The 18754-nt window shown below is 39.8% G+C and overlaps 1 protein-coding gene across 1 annotated transcript in view; it reads right to left on the bottom strand.

The window, feature by feature from the left end:
- The window catches only part of PHF14 (PHD finger protein 14), a 320362-nt gene that overhangs the window by 221471 nt on the left and 80137 nt on the right, over positions 1 to 18754 (bottom strand). The window contains exons 6-8 of the mRNA XM_006030475.3: positions 13204 to 13315; positions 9169 to 9306; positions 5159 to 5305 (exon numbers count right to left, since the gene is read on the bottom strand). Of these exons, the coding sequence (XP_006030537.1) occupies positions 5159 to 5305; positions 9169 to 9306; positions 13204 to 13315 (397 nt within the window). The remainder of the gene's footprint in view (positions 1 to 5158; positions 5306 to 9168; positions 9307 to 13203; positions 13316 to 18754) is intronic.

Below are 18754 nucleotides of genomic sequence, written 5' to 3'. Positions count from 1 at the left end.
CTACTGCAGTGGTTGTGGGGACAAATTTAAGATGACCCTCCAATAATCAGATTCTCTACATGAAAAATAATAACAAATTTATAATTTTCTATGTATAAAATCAAATTACTGGGGAGTCATCTTAAATTCAAAGACATCTTCGATTCAGGTAAATAGTTACATGGTTACATTTGAGACACATCTTTAATTATATGCATCACTGTTGATAGTAACATTACAGATACAGTTGATTCTGCACACGAACTCATTAGTTTCTGTCAGAGGTATAGCGATAAATCAGTCCATATCATATTGGCGCCAATAAAAGGAAAATTGACATTATTAGCAAGCAGCCTTGTTTGGCTGATGTGGCCGATAATGTCGCCAATAAATGCCGTGTGCAGCAGCAGCATGCACAGGGACAGCTCGGCAGCTTGGAGACCATCAGTAAATTGGGGGGGAAAGGGGCATGGGGGAGGGGTGTGTGTGGGGACACCGTTCAAGGCCTCCACGATGCAGGAGGGAGTGGGGCTGGGGCAGGGTCTGCACAGCTGGGACAGGGTGGGGCACAAGACAGCAGTAGACAACTCGTCCAGGGGGTACAGGGCAGTTCCCACCACTGCATGCACCCCTGAGGGAGGCATGGGGACCATGTGGCCCCCGGATCTGTGTGTGGGACAAGGGCAGGCTGCTGCTGCAGGCTCAGGGCTGGGGGCTGCGCCACCCTCTTCCCAGCAGGAGGGTTGGGCTGGGGCTGGGCTCGGAGCAGGCCGGGGTGGGCGGCAGCACTGGAAGGAAAGGCTACGGGGGAGCTATGGCAAATTTTTGGGTGGCTATAGCCCACCCTGTAGGCACCCCCCCCCATCCCAGCACCACCGCTGCCCTCCCTGCCCTAAGTGCAGCCTCAGCCCAGCCTCCCCGCCAGAAAGAGCCTCCCCCCTAGGTGTGCAGCGGTGGAAGCCGCCCCCCTTGCCCTCTGGACAAGCTATGCCATGGGTCCTTCCCACACCCAACCCCACCCTGGCTGTGCAGCGCAGGGCACTGTGGGGACCCCATCCCAGCCCTAAGCCCTCCCTGACCATGGGGGCCTCAATCTGCCCGCTCATGCCCCTGTCCTTCCCCACGTCCCTTCCCCCCCCAAATAGATTTACCAGCTGGATGTTGTTCTCCATACTGCCAGGCTGCATATCAGCAATCAGATCAGTGTCAGCTGATATGGCTGGTCAATAATCTGCCATCAGCATTGACCCAAAAACTCTTTATCGGTGCATGCCTAGTTTCTGTACATCAAAATCTAGAGCATGTCAAACACATGGCTTTCAGATAGGACCTGGCACCACAAACCTTTTCTATAGTCCACAACACCCTCTGCAATAAATAAATGGATCCATCTGCAGCTGCATGGATACTGCAGTAGAAAAGAAAAAAGAGGAAGCAGGAACCAGAAGCACAGAGATCACGTTAAAGAGTGAGAGAAGGACAGAGAGAGGCAAGAAAAGGAAGGGAAGATTACCTCCAAGAGAGGGATAAAAAGGAGGTGGTCAAGTTCCAAATGGGTTAGTGGGTAAAAAGAATTAAAAAGAAAGTAAGGTGCTCACTGAACATGGAGGGATGTATGTGACAGAAGAACATGTCATCAATACATTTATATTTATTACACCTCAACTTCAAATGTGATAGTTTCACCAGTTAGAAGGGGTACATTCTACAGTTAGAAATTTATTAACTAATAATAGGTAGGAAGAAAGTCAGTGAAGACTGCCAATTTTTTAAAAAGTTACTGAACTGGAATCAAATTATGTATGTGAGAAGTTATACATACAGGGGATTGATTTGTTTTCTGTTGCCTTGGTCCCTTAACTCTCATTTTTTATAATATTTACCACAATGTCTCTTAGATTTACTCCACAGTGGGGGAGAAGTGGAAAGTGAAGGAAGTACTGCATCAGGGTACCTTTATCAGTGCAAAAATGTATACCTATCCAATGCAGACTGAGTCTTTGGATTCTGGGAATAAGTCAAGGAAATTCATTCCTTTCCCAGCTCGATAATCTTAGTTTCAAAATGTTTTAATGTTAAAATCTACCAAGAAAACTACAGTAGCCAAAAAACTTTACTGGATTACAACTTGTCTACATAGAGAATAACCTAAAGGAAGCTAGGGAGTAAATTTACAGTACACTAACTACTGTACCAGCTCTACATGTGGACACTTCCAGTGAGCCCTACCCACCCCTTTAGTTCTGAGCATATCTCTAAGTGGTTTTGACACAAGCTTCCCATGGCTATTTGCTATATTAAATATGATTTTCTTCAATTATTCAATAGTTTCAAAAGATCTGTTCTTATAAAGCCACACATTTCCTTTTAAAAAGGGGTTAGAAATTTCTAAAAAGGGTTACAAAAAGTTATAAAGCAATTTCATTTTAATTCATAACAAAGATTGCAGGCTATTATTTGTAATAGGGCTGTCCAAATTTGAGCAGAGACCTCCAACTGAACAGGGCCTCCAAACCCTCCGCTGCACAGGCAATGCAACATCATCACCCCACTGCCATGCAGGTCTCCTGCTATGCAGGCATGGGCTCTCCTGGCCCCCTCCTGCCATGCTGCCCTGCCCCACCCAGAGACCCTGGCTGCTGAAGCAGCAGAAAAAAAAATGAAGGCAGTGGCAGCTTGCAGGGAGTCTGTGGGCTGGCGTTAACCCTTTACTTGCCAATGCAGGCTCACAAGCTGCCAGTTGCACACCCCTGGTTTATAGTAATGTAAAATTATATTAAAAACCCTGAAGTAAATGAAAACTAAGGTTAAACTAAAGTCTATTACTCAAAAATTAGGAAGTATCAGAATTAAAACTGTCCATTGAACCTTCATTCTGCTCATTTGTGTGCATATGTTAGCATAATTATATGATCACACACCATTTTTTTTCCAAAGGACCTGTGCCCCAGTGAGCACACACTTCTATGATCTTCATTCAGTCTGTATGGTCCCTAGCCCCAAAATACTATTTACTGTATGCCTTCCAAATTTTGAATTTGGAATACAGGATTTTTTTTTTTTTTAAGTAATTTGTATGACACTCATCAGCATAACATGATTGTTTCATGTGCACTGGTATATTTATTATTTCAAGACTCCTGAAATTTATAACCTGTTTTACAGACAGGCAATTGATGCACAGAGCAATTTAAATAAAAAAGGTCAAAAAGCATCCACTAATTTTGCCCATCTTAAGGTATCTGATGCTAATTATTCTGAAAAGTCAAGCACTTTTGGCTACTTATATAGTGAATCACTCCTGTTGACTTCAAGCACGCTTCTTGGTGCTCAGCTCTTCTGCAAATCTGAATGAAAATGTCAGGAAAACACAATTAATGACCAGCTAAGAAAAGTTCAGTTTTAATGATTTGCCCGCCAAACTTCAGATAGAAACTCTGTGGGAAAGACAGGTGCTGAATCCAATTTTTCAGGACAGCATTCACTGCCTTAACAATAAAACCATCCTTTTTCTCCCTACAATCCAACCTCACTCATTAAACTTTTTCCAACTTCTGCAGCCCTTATTCATTCCTAAATCAGAGCCCACCCTATGGACTGCATGATGTGATGCACCCAAAAATACCATGTGGAATCATGTAATTAAACACTGGATTACACTGTACATGTACAATGCAGCCAAACTAAGACTGAACAAGGAACATGAATTCTGACATATCCTAGTTTTTGAGGGCTTGACTTCAGTATAATTTCCTAGGTCTTTAGAAAACAACTAAAAAAACCCGGAAGTTTTATCACATGAAAGGTATACCAGTTCCCACAAGGATCTTCAGATACAGATTTGCATCAACTTTGCTCATGAAGCTACTCATAGGTGTAGTAGGTTGATACTCATTACCTGAACCCACCAAAAAAATACCACTTTACCATTTTACCAGTGAGCTTCACAGCAATTTGCTACTCAGCACAGTAAATACCATTTTGCTGATTCTAAGTAGACTTATTTCCCAAAGAGGGACATAAAGATCACACTCAAAGGGCTGTCAACCTATAACTGGAACTATACTATACAGAGGAGATGACCCTGCATGGCACACTGCCTGGCCCTAAAGATGCCATACAGGGTCATCTTCTCTGCTATGATGGTAGCAACAATGGTTCGGCTCATGCACGGAAGGGCCACAATGTTTCGGTGATCCAGATTGCCAACACCACACAGGTCCGGAATTGATATTGATCCCTTTCGGTTCTTCCCCCAGTTAACTGACACTTGTGGGATTTTGTAAGAACAACAGGACTTCACGACTACCTGCAGTTAATGTTTTATATTTGGAGGAAAAAACAAAAAACCTTTTTCCTAAAATTGTATCAAAAAACATAGGGCTGACTTAACACATGCTGGTCAACTTGCAGTTGAAAACATACAGTATTAAGGCTCAGGATCTTAGATTCTATTCCAGATTATGAGGCACTGTTTTCTAGTGGTTACAGGCTCCGAATGTGTGTGACTTTATTACGTACGTCTCTAGCTTCTCTCTTTCCCCAAACATCCCTACTCTCCCCTGCAGTTTATCTCAGCTGTCCCTCTGCCAGCAATCTGCCTCTCCCATCCCCACCTCAGAACAGAGCCAGACAGTTTCCTTCTTCTGAATTTTTGAGCCAAGCCCCACAGCATGCCCTGGATACTAGGTAAGGAAATCACAAGTACAATTGTACCTAGTTCTGCAGCAAGTGAAAACAGGCTTACCATAGAAAGTGTTCTGCAACCTTAACTGTATTTATGTTACCACCTACAAAAACGGAAGAATTTTCTTTAACATGCACATTGTAAAATGTCTAACTGCTTCTTGCTTTTACTTATTTCTTCTAATTTTTATTTTAAGATTCCATAAAAAATACTACAGAATTAAAGGAGAATTAGAAATTGTTCTACTACAATAAACTAGTCAGGATTATTTCAATTCAGATGCTTACATGAAAGTCCTTTCAACTATTACATTTTGGAGGAATTAATTCTTTGAGTGTATAACCTAAAGATAATTTACTGCCACATTAACCATATGCCACTAGTGTATTCCAAATTTCATTTTTAATTACAACAATTCCACCCTTCTCCTCTCCCCCTTCTTATTTAACATGGAAGATTCATACATGTGCAGTTCTGGAATTAATACAGTACCTGTGCTTCTGGCGAGAGCTGTTTCTCTCTTTCCTGTAAGGACATTTTACAATAAGACTGTAAAGCCAAATAGTTCTTCCGTTTCCATTTTCTGTCTAGCCTGTCTGCATGCTGTTTACAATAAGCAAAAAAAGGATCTGCTATATCCTGTTTCAGTAACAAAGAGAGAGATGAGAGGGGAAAGAAAATAATTCTAGTTAGAAAAAAAGGGTATGATAGAATATATAGCCATCATTCATGCAAACCATTTCACATATTCAAGTAGATAAGTTTCATAGAAATAAGTATTTTTAGGTCTCGCCTACACAAACTTGTAATCAGTTGTGTTAATTTTTCTTTTATTGTTTAACAATTGAATTCAACTGATGCAACCCTCACACAGACATTCAGATTTTTAAATGGGCATACTGGTTTTACATAATTTATCAAGGAATCAAATTAAGTTGATATAAGCCAGGTTTTAATTAGTTTAAGAGTATGCAGGCGAGAGCTGCACTAGTTTAAATGAACTGTTATTTAAGCTCATTACTTCCTTCTTAGACTACTCCACAGTTTATGAAACACCACAATTTATTACAAAATTTTAGTTTTCTTCTCAAATTCATAAACTATATAGTTTAAACTTTACTTTGTTTTCACACACAAAAGGTACGCTTATTAAACTGCTAGGGACAAAGAATGATTCCTCAGTTTTTAAAAAGTCAATGTCAACTTCAAAAGTTTAGCTTTAAAAGACAGACTTATTTAGATAAAATACTCTCAATTGATAGTTTAGGTGAAAAAAAACATTAAAATACTATTCAAATATCAATTCTATACAAAATTTATTCTAGGAACATGGTCAATGCATATGCAATTTTTAAAAAGTTGTTTAAATCCTCACAGTTACAGAGCACTGAGAAAGATCCTACCAACATTCAATGTGTCAGGTATCCAGGTTGTAGCTGTATTGGTTTAGAGGAAAAGGCAATCAGGACTCGTAGCAGAGATGATATCTTTTATTAGACCAACAACATTTTCGCCAAAAAAATCTTAATTAAAGAATTTTTTTGCAAAATTCCAAGAACCATTGACTACTCTGATGCCCAAACTGCTTAATAGAATATTTGATCATTTCAAAAAAAGTCCTGTAAGGAAAACCTTAACTATATTTCTTTCACACACACGTGCATGCATGCACAATCTCTCTATAAAACTTCTCCTGAAGAAATACTGAACAGAAGATGATCACTACCCAGATACTGATATTCCCAAGAAAAGTGGCATTATGTAAAAATCTATACGTAATGCTTTGCTATAGTTATAAGGAAATAACTTATTTTTATTTCAGTTTCATTTTTCTCTCGATTTCTTCAAATGTTTTTTGTCTGGCCTAAGTGCCTGAAAAGTGCAAGAGCAGACTAAGACTGGCTGAAACCGAGATGGACTGCAACTTCACAGTTTATGCTAAAGTCTTTCATTCCCAGGCTATTTTGAAGGTAGAAACTTGTCACTGTGGTTTACTAAATCTGGCACTAGATCCCATGCCTGTCTGCCTCTGCCCCCCACACACCCTTGCTAATTCTCCATTTCTACAATAGTAAACAAACAAAATACTATTCTTGCCTGTCAGGAAACACCTACTTAGTCATTACAGACAAATATAATATTTTACTTTGTTTTAAATGTATATATCTGTATATTTAGATTCCAGAGGTAGGATAATAAGTAACACAGTTTTCCTCCACAGAAATTTAAATTAACAGCTCTCTCAGATTAACCTCAACAAAGTATACTTGTTTATAATTAGCTATTTAAAGACATACTATTTTTTTTATGTGAAAAAGATGCCAAAGGCATACAACTGGTGGGAATTCACACAACTGGCTTCTTTAATGTTAAACCCAGTCCATTAGTCTCAACACATTTTAGCTCAAAGCACAGTATTTATCTTTCCAGAACATCATCTTGCAGGAACCAGTTATTTTAGTGAATAGTTCTGATGGAAAGCAAATTATGGTCTGAGTGGTCAGCTCTTCCAAAAATAAAAAGCAGAGATTCCATTGTAGATAATGAATGGCAAAGAGGCCTGTATATGCATGTGTACTTCTCACTCATTAATACATAATTTATTTTCTCACTCATTCATACATAATTTATTTTCTGTTGTGTATATTATATAAATAAGAATGTGAACTGCTATATCAAAACTATGGTCAGAACACTCGACAGAAAACAATATTTCAAATGAACAAATCATATAGCAGAATATTGTCATATGGACTGCTTAGTTCATATTATTAAGAAGAAAACTAATAAGAATAAATGCGTGTTGAGAGAATGGAGTTTCAGTACCTTAACTGGATGAAATTATTGGTAATTTAGAAAAGTAGAGTCTAAAGGAAAGTTAGAAATCACTACATGACAATTAAAATTAGCCACTTATAAATATTACACTGAAAAACTTATACACAAAATATTAGAATAGAAACATGGTCAGATTCTCAGGCCCAGCTTGATGCTGTTCATATCATTTAAACAACACAAAGGGATAGAATCTGGCTGAAACTGGAAAATTCAACAAAGCAGGGGGGACTTCCAAATTGCAATGAAACTGTCAAACTCTCTCATCCCTGACATAGACGCATTTCCAGAAAGAGAGGGACAAAATGAAAAAGATAGACAAATGGATTTCCCCTGCCTCAAATGGTGTATGGTTTCTTTAAAACCATAGCTAGACGTCAAGCCTAAAATCGTGACCTTGATGGACTGAAACTTTTTCCTGGTCAAACTAAACAGAAGAAATCTGGCAAAATGTCTAGCGATACTCTCACACTACCAAAAAAGCCTCTCACTTATATTCTCATAGCAGCATCTTAAAATAAACGTTCATCAGACTAGGGTTACCAAATGACAGTAAATTTATGGACACCACAAGATAACATCCTAAAAACACCTGTCCATGAAAATCTGTTAAAAAAATTAAAAAATGAAAAAATGAAAAAACAACAGCCTTCCATGAACACCCAAAGCCACTGGAGCTTTAAGCTCTGTCCCAGGGGAAAAAACGTAGGCAATGTGAAAAGACGGAGCATAGTAGCACCACTTGATGTCTGAAGGCAACCCAGCACCCTGCATGGAACTCTTCTCAGCACTTTGCAGCTCAGTGGAGCCAGCATTGACACTTCCCCCAGCATGAGCCACGTGCTGCCACTGGGTCCCATTTTCCATCCCACATCTCTAACAGTCATTTGCATTAAAAAAGTACAGGGAGGAATAAGGTATGACCTGAACATAGCTGCCAGCTATGGATGCCCAGCCCTAAAAGCCCTGCACAGTCACAAGGCGCATAGGGTATCTAGGGAGTAGGGGGAGCGGCGTGTGGAGTGACACCCCCCACTAACCTGGAAGACTTTGCAAATAGGACACTAGAAGCAGCTCTCAGAGAGCCTGTACTGCTGCCTCTGGCTCAGCAGCAGCAGCAGAAGTTCCTGCTGTTATGGCAGCATCTGCATCTGCCTTTGGAGTAAAGAATGGAGACCCCTGGCAGGTAAAAATCCTCTCTTCCTCTCTCCTTCCCCCGCTCACACTTCAGTGATCACCCTGCCATCCCCAGACACTGAAAAAGCTTGATATGCCTCTGCTGGGGGGTAGACTAGAATGGGGATAGCATCTGCAGTTGGTCATGTCAGTCGGGGCAGCCAACCCAAGAATTCTTTTTTTTTTATTTTTTACTGACAACCTGCAAATTTACTGACATCTAAAACTTTCTGGTATTATAGCCTTAAATTTAAATTGCAACCTTCTTAATGCCATCCAGCAGCTGGCAGTATTATATTTATATTATGTAAAACATATTAGTAAAGATGTGCATCATTAAAAAGGATGGTTGTCACTAAAATTACTGGGTTGATAACCCTGCATCAGCCCCTGGAAACCAAAATAATGCACAGTTTTAAATTTCCCACCCAAGCTTTTGTTATGACACTTACATTTTATATTTTTCCATAACAGGTGCAACATAAACCTACCTCCTCTGCTGCTGCTTCTGACAACAATCCTTCCTTCTGAGCACAAGTCACGTGAAAATAAGCTCTACACATCCCAGCATCACAACTAATACAAACACCAGTTCTGGCAAAGCGAGGATCTTCACAGAAACTGCATTCCTAGAGCAAAACAAAGCTAAACTTAAGTACAGAGTAAACAGTACAGTAAAGATCTCAAATATAATTTTACTTGCTATTTGGCATAAAGCAAACATAATGTAGATGATTCCTTCACAGGCAAAACTTGTATTCAATTTTATTGATGGATGAGTTTAGTCTTATGAGGTATGTAGAGGTAAGTTTCAAATAGATACTGTGCCCCACTGTCCTCTTCATCCTAACTATTTAATAGAAACAGTACTTGATGCATACTGCACTGTCAACACATCAAGGACCTAAACTTGTTTGAGACAATGTTGAGTTACTGGTTACCTCCCGCAAACTAGAGACAATTCAGAGAAGAAAAAATAAGCAAGCAGTGTTCTATAGAATACTGTAATGTTAAAAAAATATTTAAATCTATATCTTCTTAGTTAAATGACAAATAAGGAGTGAGGATGTGCCCAAACTATCAAGCAGTAATTGAAACATATTAGCACTGAGAATACATGAAAGTCATGGATCAATGAATAACAAGCATTTAGATGATAGGCCACATACTTCATAGCTTTCTGCAGGTGTTCTGTTATGCCCTCTCATTTCTGATAGAGCCTTACAGAAAATGTCCCCATAAAGGGACAGCAAGGTAAATTACTACCTCTGATGTTTGGAGTCTGCAACAAGGAAATTCTTTTGTCCGAAGCACCAAGCATTGTATGGGTTCTTTATTTTTTTTCATCTCAATCATTTTTCTGGTGTCTCAATTTGCATGAGAATGAGCAGACTTGAGTCACTAATACAGAGACTATTCCTTGAAATGTTTATATTGATCAGATGCGGTGTCCCCAAAGTTATAAACAGAGATGTCACTGTCACAACCCTATTACGTTTTTGGAGGGGGCAGAGGGAGGTGAAGTTCACAGGGTGGCAGGAATGTTTTCTTGTGTTTTACTATACTCACATGGCACGTGTAGTCTCACTGGAAAGCCCATGTTATGCTATATCCATTTATGTAACTTATCACTGTATAGATTATTTTATGCTGCTTGTATATATCTTTATGATTTTGGATATGGGGGTTCCCCTTGTCAAGGAAAGGGAACACATGGAAATGCTAAATCTCTCTTGCTATTGTGACCCTAGAGCAAGAAGAATTGGCACTCCCAGACCCAGAGAGACAGGTCCCAAAGCACTGCCTGCCTGTAATGGAGAAATCAACCTCTATAAGCAAAGGCATCTGAGAGGATGGCCTATCCTGCCAGAGGAATGCCAGGTAGCCAGGGAGGCCAGAAACTTGTGAAGAGTTCTGATGATTCATGGACAATTAGAATAATGCTGATGAGGGTGCTGGCTTGCAGGTTAAAAGCTAGTTAGGATAGAATAGAGCTCTTTGAATCTCAAGCTTGGGGGGCTCAATGACCCCAGCAGTCAGAGCTGGCAGAATCTGCAGGAAAGCTGAATTCTGGAAATACTGGAACATCTCTCAGAAGATAAGATATAGCTAGATGAGAGGATAAGAAATTTTACTTCTTTTGCTTTTCTGGCTCCAAATATATAGTGAATTTTGCTTGTGAAAATCTTTTATCCTATGAAATAAATGCTTTTGCGGTTTTGTCTCCTTACTGTCTGCCTGTAGGAGTGGTTTGTGGGCAAGAGAAACTCCAGGCTAATCTTTTCCACAGGAAGGGGGACCTATAATTTCTTTCATAACCCAAGAGGGTGGCCACCTGGAGCTAGCAGAAAGTTCCTCACCACCTGCAGGGTTTGGTATTAAGGAAGCAAAGCTGAGGCTTGCTGGGGTAGGAAGCTATCCCAGGGCAACCTCAGTATGTTCCTGGAGGCAAGTGGAAGTACAGTGAAGACAAACTTGGGGACTCTGTGGGGTCCCTGCAGACAGGTTTATGATTGTCATCAACTGAATCTTCAAGATCATGTCATCTTTGTCAATGAAATGGAGGAAAAGAAATTTAGCTTAAGCATAAGAAAAAGTTCCCAAACGTTGCAAAATAGTCTTCTACAATAAATGATGAAAGCCTTGATCACTGCAGTCATTTAAAATTAGACTACACTAGGTACACAGAGGGAAGAGTAAGACATGACAGATGGGAGATGAACAAGCTAGTCTGATTTAAAATTCATGTCAGGATTTTTTTTTTTTTAAACTACAACTCAAAATCTCATGCCCAGGTATTACAAAGAGCTACTTGAAATACATCATCTTACACAACTTCTACAGCAATATGTAGACAGAAATGAGTTTGTAGAACACAAACTCGTTATCCATCAAATGGAATTTTCCAGGAATGCTATTTTTTTCTGTATCCTTGCCTTGGTAAGTTCAAAATTATACTCATGTCACTTTGCTTTGTGACTAAGTATACCTTTCCAAATTAAGGGGAAAATTGATGCACTACATTTCCAACAAATAACTATATGGGGACCAAGTATTTTGCCATTTTAGAATCAGAAAAACTAATAAAATCACAATAAATCATATGAAGTCCAATAACTCATTTAGAAAATTATCCAACAGTTTCAGCAACTTTAGGACTTATTCAGATGAGGTAGGAATTACTTCACCTGAAACTGCCTTATATTTGTTGTTATAGAGTGACATATGTTGTTAGAGAGTAACACACTTGTTGTTATAGAGTGATTCCACTGCAATAATAAAGTGACTAAGAACAGACTGAAGAGCTTTATTGAGAAGAAAAAATTCCATGGTACATTCCATGGTAGTAGAACTACAAGAAATACAGGGACCCATGCCCAGCAGGCACACTGATACAGTCAAAGATTGACAGAGTATGCTTAGGCAATACATTTAACATGTGATTTACTGAAGCTGCAAAGGAAACTTTGGCAAAATATAAATTACCCATATCAGAATTTGCATGTGAGACCCAAAAAATATTTGTACTATAGTTAATATTCCATCCTATCAATATACTGCACTGCTTTAAGTCAATAACAATGCGAATAACTCTGGACTACTTAATTCTATGGTCCTTTTTATACCCTTAGAAAATGCCCAAATTCCTACGTCTGTTCTCATTAATCAGGTCCCCGTAAGCTCATTAGAGAACCACTTATAATACATAAAACAATTTTGTATATCAGCCTACCACAAAACATTGGAGGGGGTGTTGGTGGGGAGGGGGTTTGTTTTTTTTTTAAGTTCCTGCTTGTGAAAGGTTACCTGACACTTGAGAATATCTCCATACATAACACTGAAAAGACAGCAGCAGCACCACAATCTTCCCCTAAGTGTAAGAAAATGAATAGGCCATCTACATAGCAATTCTTTGTTATCTGCCGAGTACCATTTTATGCCAATTGTGATGGTACATTGTGTGATTTGCAAATGTGCTCACTTATGAACTGGACTAAGAACAATTACATTTCACATAAAAGTCTATTTTAGAAAAAAGGGGCTGTTGTTCAGTTCAAGGTGGGGCCCTGATGTCCTTCAATTTTTGTCTAAAATGTGCTTTGCAGCAATCCTTTTGAAAATTCATTGTTAATTTAGGATTCCAGAGAACCTAAAATAGTTCTCACTGAATGTACATCTGTCCCCTTTCTTCTTACGCATCATTTTCCATTTCACTATTCTGATTCCCATACAAACCTCTTTTCCTTACATTCACATGTTGGCAGACTGCCACAAACAAACATTTTTTAAAAAGGCAATTAGCATATTCAGAAAGAACAAGGGAACTGGGGCAAGCAAGTGAAAAGTAAGAGGAGGAAGGAAGGGGAAGAAAGGCAGCAACACACAACTAACTTATTGCATTTCCCGTCCTGGATTCCATTATATTTGTAACAATGGAATTACAAAAAGCAAGAAAATATAATATGTGATATCATATGTAAAGAAAGAACAATTATCCATGCATAGTATATCTTTTCTAATCTTACCTTGGCACCATATTTAGAATAGTTCATTTCTGTCAGTGTTACTGGCCGCAGTTTGTCAATGTCTCCAAATGCCACTCCTGGAACATAGAGGGCACAAACGATATGGACCCACCTACAACAGCAGATAAAATTTGGCTATCACAAATATCAACAATGCTTTGTTCTTACACTATGCTCCTCATTTACAGCTCCCAGCTTTAGAAGGAAGTGAAAATACCATCCACATTTTACCCATAAGGCAAGCAAGAGGTAGAGGTGTATTGTGCACTCATGCACTTCTCTCCTATCGATTTTTTTTTTGACCGCTTCACACAAATCCTGGCAACATTGTCTTTCATCCATTGTTTGGCTAAGTAAAATAAATCTCGCCCCCTCTCTCTAATTCTGTTCACTTCAAACACTGCACAATTTTTAGGCTGACTCTGGTAAGCAGTGTAGGAAAGGAACTATGAAAGAAAAAGAGAAAAAAAAAAAAAGAAACAGAGGTTATTTTATCAGGTATTCAAAGTACCAACAGGGACCCTATCTTCCTCTTCCCTTCCTCCAATGAATGGTACCCAAAATTTGCTGACCCAAGAGCAACAATACTGAGCAAATAATGATACAGGAAACACCACATAGTATATTTTTACTCAATTTGCTACAAATGAAACAGACATAACACACATCCCAGGGCTCAGAGGTCCTATTCCTTTATGAAAAGGAGGATTAGCGGGAGGAGAAAGTAGAAGTACTAAGCCTAAAGTTATCTGAATTTTGGAAAACAATGCTTAATGAACAAGACCCAGAAAATATATATATATTTTTTTTAATAAAATTATATCAAATTGCAAGAAATATTTATATTCAAGAGGAAACTCTATTCTCAGAGCTGGTACATTCCAACTTATCACATCTTTTATTAAAGTATAGAACACCTTTCCTGATATGGACTATTAAAGGAATATAGTGAAAATTATTTCACATACACCATATTCACCCAAATCCAAGATGAAGTATTTTACCCTCAAACAACAGGGCTCTGGCCCCTCACTCCTGCCACAGCAGTGGGGTGTGAATTTAAGACAATCCTCCAATAATTAGATTCTATATATGGAAACCCATAACAAAATTATAATTTTACATGCAGAGAATCATCTTATATTTTAAAACATCTTGGATTTGGGTAAGTATGGTATTATTATATAAATGGCACATGATGGTTTCCTACAATTCAAGAATTTAGTTTTACATTAAACAGTCCTGGGGAGAGAGACAGCAAAATCCAGATCTCAGCTCTTATATGAATGCCCTAATTACTAAGTTAAAGTAATACTCCCCTCTCTTTACCTCAGCAAATCTTGAATTCTTTTATTACAAAGTGGAAAAACCAACAAAAAACAAGAGAACAGATAGAGAGCGACTCAATCCCAAAATAGCCTATTGCTTGGTGGCTGGGACATGTTGTCCCCAGGGAGATCAGAACAGTTGGTTTGAACCCTCAACTGTCAAACACTGAAATCCTGTTTCTAAGCTAATGATACTCAACAAGGGTGCCACAGCACCCTAGGGTGCCTTGAGACCCTTCCAGGGGTGCTGGTAGGTACCATGCAATGTTAGCACTGTTAGGAGTGCGAACATGATTTGCAAGATAAATCCAGAGCTTTCAAATGGAAGCCATGCTGTTTAAAACATTCCAACTTGTTGTGGTATTTCTAAATTCTCTGAAACAAAAGAATTTGTCTATTACTTTTCTGTAGTCAAACATCGAGTGAAAGTTAAGAGCTGATTTTTTCTAAACACCGAACTACCAGAGGCAGGGCGCACACCTCGTTCATCAGGTTAAAGTGACAAATGCCACAAGAAAGAATTCTGCGTCCCATACAGACATTCTTTGTCTTGGGCGAATGGCTGGTTTAACAGGAGAAGTCCTGCATGTACATGTGTTCAGGATATTTCTCCCAGAGCAAAAGCAGACAGTTGAGGAGAAAAATAACCTAAGAACAACCAGAATTAAATCACTCCCAGGAGAGTGAATGTCTATATGTGTTCTCTCCTGAGAGAAGCCACAGCACAGTCTTCCAGTATCCCAGGGTGTTTTGCTCCCACACCCCTAGGGTGTGTTACTCACTAGATTCTACCACTCCAGCTGAGCTAGGAACAGAACACACCACCTTCACAATCCCTGCACTATGCTGCAGGGAGACAGGCTGATCCTGAGCAGTCTGGGTCTTCTTTCATAGTCCCTAAGCAGACTAAGGGAGCCTAGAAAGCATGATGAGATGCATGCGCAGGGGCCCTCAGGATGCACAGCATCAGCACTGCAAGCTCTCTGCTCTCCAAGGACTCCAAATTCAAATATCTGTTTAGACATCTCTGTGTAAGGTTTTCTACTGGTAAAAAAAAGAGACAAAACAGGGAGCATTCTTCCAGATCATTTGAACATGTATGCAGCACCTCTTCCAGGCCTTAAGTAGGCCTCCAGAGAAGCAGGATTTAAGGCACAATTTTGTCTGCCCCTGCTTTATACTGGGAGCCTTGAGGCACTTACATGGCAATCACAGACTGACCCATATGAGCTGGAATTCCAGTGCATCAGAAAAGACTTGATTAACTGAGTCTGCTGGAGCACTTAATTGATGCACCTGGTGTTGCATCAGGTGCAGGTGTATAAGCAGGGCAGCACACGTCAGCACTGAGAAAATGGCAGGCAGTGCACTTTGAACCAAAACACATTCAATGTGCTTTAGTTCAAAGCACACCGCCACCATTTTCTCAGCACTGATGCATGCTGCACTGCTTATAAACCTGCATCCAACACAGCTTGCTAATTAAAAGTGCCCAGCGCTGCATCAGGAACATGTGTAAAAATGCCCTGTGGCAATCACAGACTGACTCACGTGAGCACTGAACTAACAAGTTTGGATACTGATGCCAACAGTATAATCAGAGCAATAAAGTTCAGCTCAGACTAAATGCCAGAAACTTCAGCCAGCTTCTCAGACAGGCTTCGCAAGCCTATACTGAACTTTTGCTACATAGGCAGCAGCACCCAGGTTAACTATTGTTAAGCTAACTTATATAGATCTACACAAGCCACATTCACTACAGTGAAGACATATTCTTAGTATCTGGCAGTGACTCAAATATAGCATAACCTGAGGCTATGGTAGTGCTGTCAGGCTGTCTGACTGAAGGGCTATATCAGTAATTGTCAGACAAATTCATAATGTACTGTGACATCCACCTGCTAGAACATAATACAGCAGAGATGCACAGGACAATTTTCTATCTGCATCAGTGTGACAGGCTCTAAACTGTGGACCCTTACTATCAACTTTTACATGCCTCTGTCTCACAAGTCTGAACTACTATAATGTATTCTGCTAAGTACCTACCTTAAATCAATTCCAAAACAGAACTATTGCAGCAAACAACAGCCTTCTTTTTAAGCAACGCATCTTAATCTGATATAAAAACTTCCAAAATCTTTTGCTTCCTTAAAGAGTTTTAGACATCAATTCTGACTTATTGGGTCCTAAATGGCACATCATACAGATGCAGTTAACCACTGTAAATGTTGGAGCTGGACTTTTCTTCTGCATTTGGGCCCTTAATATCATTAGTCCACCACATCAATTTGCCCCATAGTTAAAATTACATGTTGCAAAGTATATCACTGGTGCAAGTCACAAATTTCATTGATCATTGATTTTTCTTTGTAGGCCAAGTACATTGCACACACAAAGATTATCTTTGATTCATCCAGGCTTTGTCATAAATATCCTGTGCATCACCTTGCCACACCTTTTATTTTCAGAGACTTGTTTCCATCTCTCACTCTATTGACCAGCAAGTCACTTTGTCCCAATTACACCATGCTAGGGACCCTTCATACTCATCCTTACATTTTTCCCCCCTTTCATCCGTCATCAATTTAAATTCAGCTGTGACCTATACAGAGTTGGGATGAGAGTGTGAATGGCTGCCATCAACTAGTTCCCTAACCTAGGGCTGTCCAACTTCTAAGCACATGGGGACCCTAGGGGCTACATACTACATGGGCTGCACAAGGTGAAGCACATGCCAGTGGGCCACATGTCACACAGACATTCCCTCCACTCACCCACTACATGCCCAATCGGGCACCCCACCCATCACTGTACAATGCACCCATCCCCCACCACCTCATCATGCAGGCACAATCCCCCACATATGACTGTTCTCTCCACGAGTACACATAGCACCAGACATCCTCAGCTCCTGCACACAATGCTGCTCTTCCCCCAACTATTATTATGGACAGGCCCAGTGGAAACTGAAAACTTGATCAGAGGTAGGAAGCAACAGCCTGAGGAAGGAGTGCAAATCTGGAGGCTCTAGCTGCTGTTGTAGCCAGAACAATGTGGGGGAACAGCAGCCAGGCAGGAGCCCAGGGGTTGCAATTTATCCCCAATGCATTACAAGTTGGACAGTCCTGCTCTAATCTATGAACCAGTGGACATTTTTACACATGCAATGAAACGGAAGTGGAGGGGGGGGGGGGGGGGGGAGCCCGCCAGCCCAGGGCTGGTCCGACCCAGCTCAACGTGCTGCAGAGGGGCAGGCTGGGGCACAAGAGTACTCGAATGCAGGGCTACCCAGCAGGCAGTCCCTGCAATAAATCACCCTTATGCCCCAGTCAGCCCCGCCAATGTCTACACATGCGTTGCTGTGCTCTAAAGAACTCCACCATCAGAATAGTACTTGTATTTACAAGTACTATCCTATGGCGGAATTTATTAGTTTACTGCGGCTTAACAGGGCCACACATGTAGATACTGAGACTTTTACTGCAGAGCTAATTAGTCAGCTCTGGAGTAAATGTCTCATTTAGATATGCTTAGTGATTCTCAACCACGGTGCCACAGCTGTTGGCATTGTTGGGCATGGACACATGATTCACAAGATAAACCCTGGGATTTCAAATACAAAATCAAAGTGTTAAAAACATTCTTATTTGCTGTGGTCTTTCCAAGTTCTTCACAACAGAAAACTGTTCTATTATTTTTCTGTAGTCAAAAAATGAAAAAACTGGGAGCTGACACTTTTTGGTGGATGCCTTGAATCTAAAAATATTATGAATCACTGACACAGAATTTGGACTACAAATTAGTCTGATGCTCCATGTGTCCCTCTTCTCATTTACCCAAGATCAATAGGGAATGGCCCAATAATGCTTAGAACATTTACTAAATTTTGGACTTGAGTGTTCTAAATTTATCATATTATAGCCATACAGCCAAACAGAAAAATGCCATCATGTTGAGTGCGGGGCTTGGAAACCTGAGGCAGAAGTAAATTAAAATATTTTTTACAATTCAAGCACAGTGAACATGCAGTGTAAAAAGTAGATTACCAGACAGTATATTCATCACTTTCCACTCACTATTCGATATATTTTTATAGTCATATTTGCATCAGGTAGAAATTGTACTAAAAGATAATAGTGAAAAGCGGAACATTTACAGATCACTCAGTTTGCCAAACAAAATTAACACAGACTTATACCAGTAATTAATTAGAAAAGTTT

Source organism: Alligator sinensis, unplaced genomic scaffold (genome assembly GCF_000455745.1).
Source record: "Alligator sinensis unplaced genomic scaffold, ASM45574v1 scaffold938_1, whole genome shotgun sequence".
NCBI lineage: Eukaryota > Metazoa > Chordata > Crocodylia > Alligatoridae > Alligator > Alligator sinensis.
This window is presented reverse-complemented; position numbering and strand designations above follow the sequence as displayed.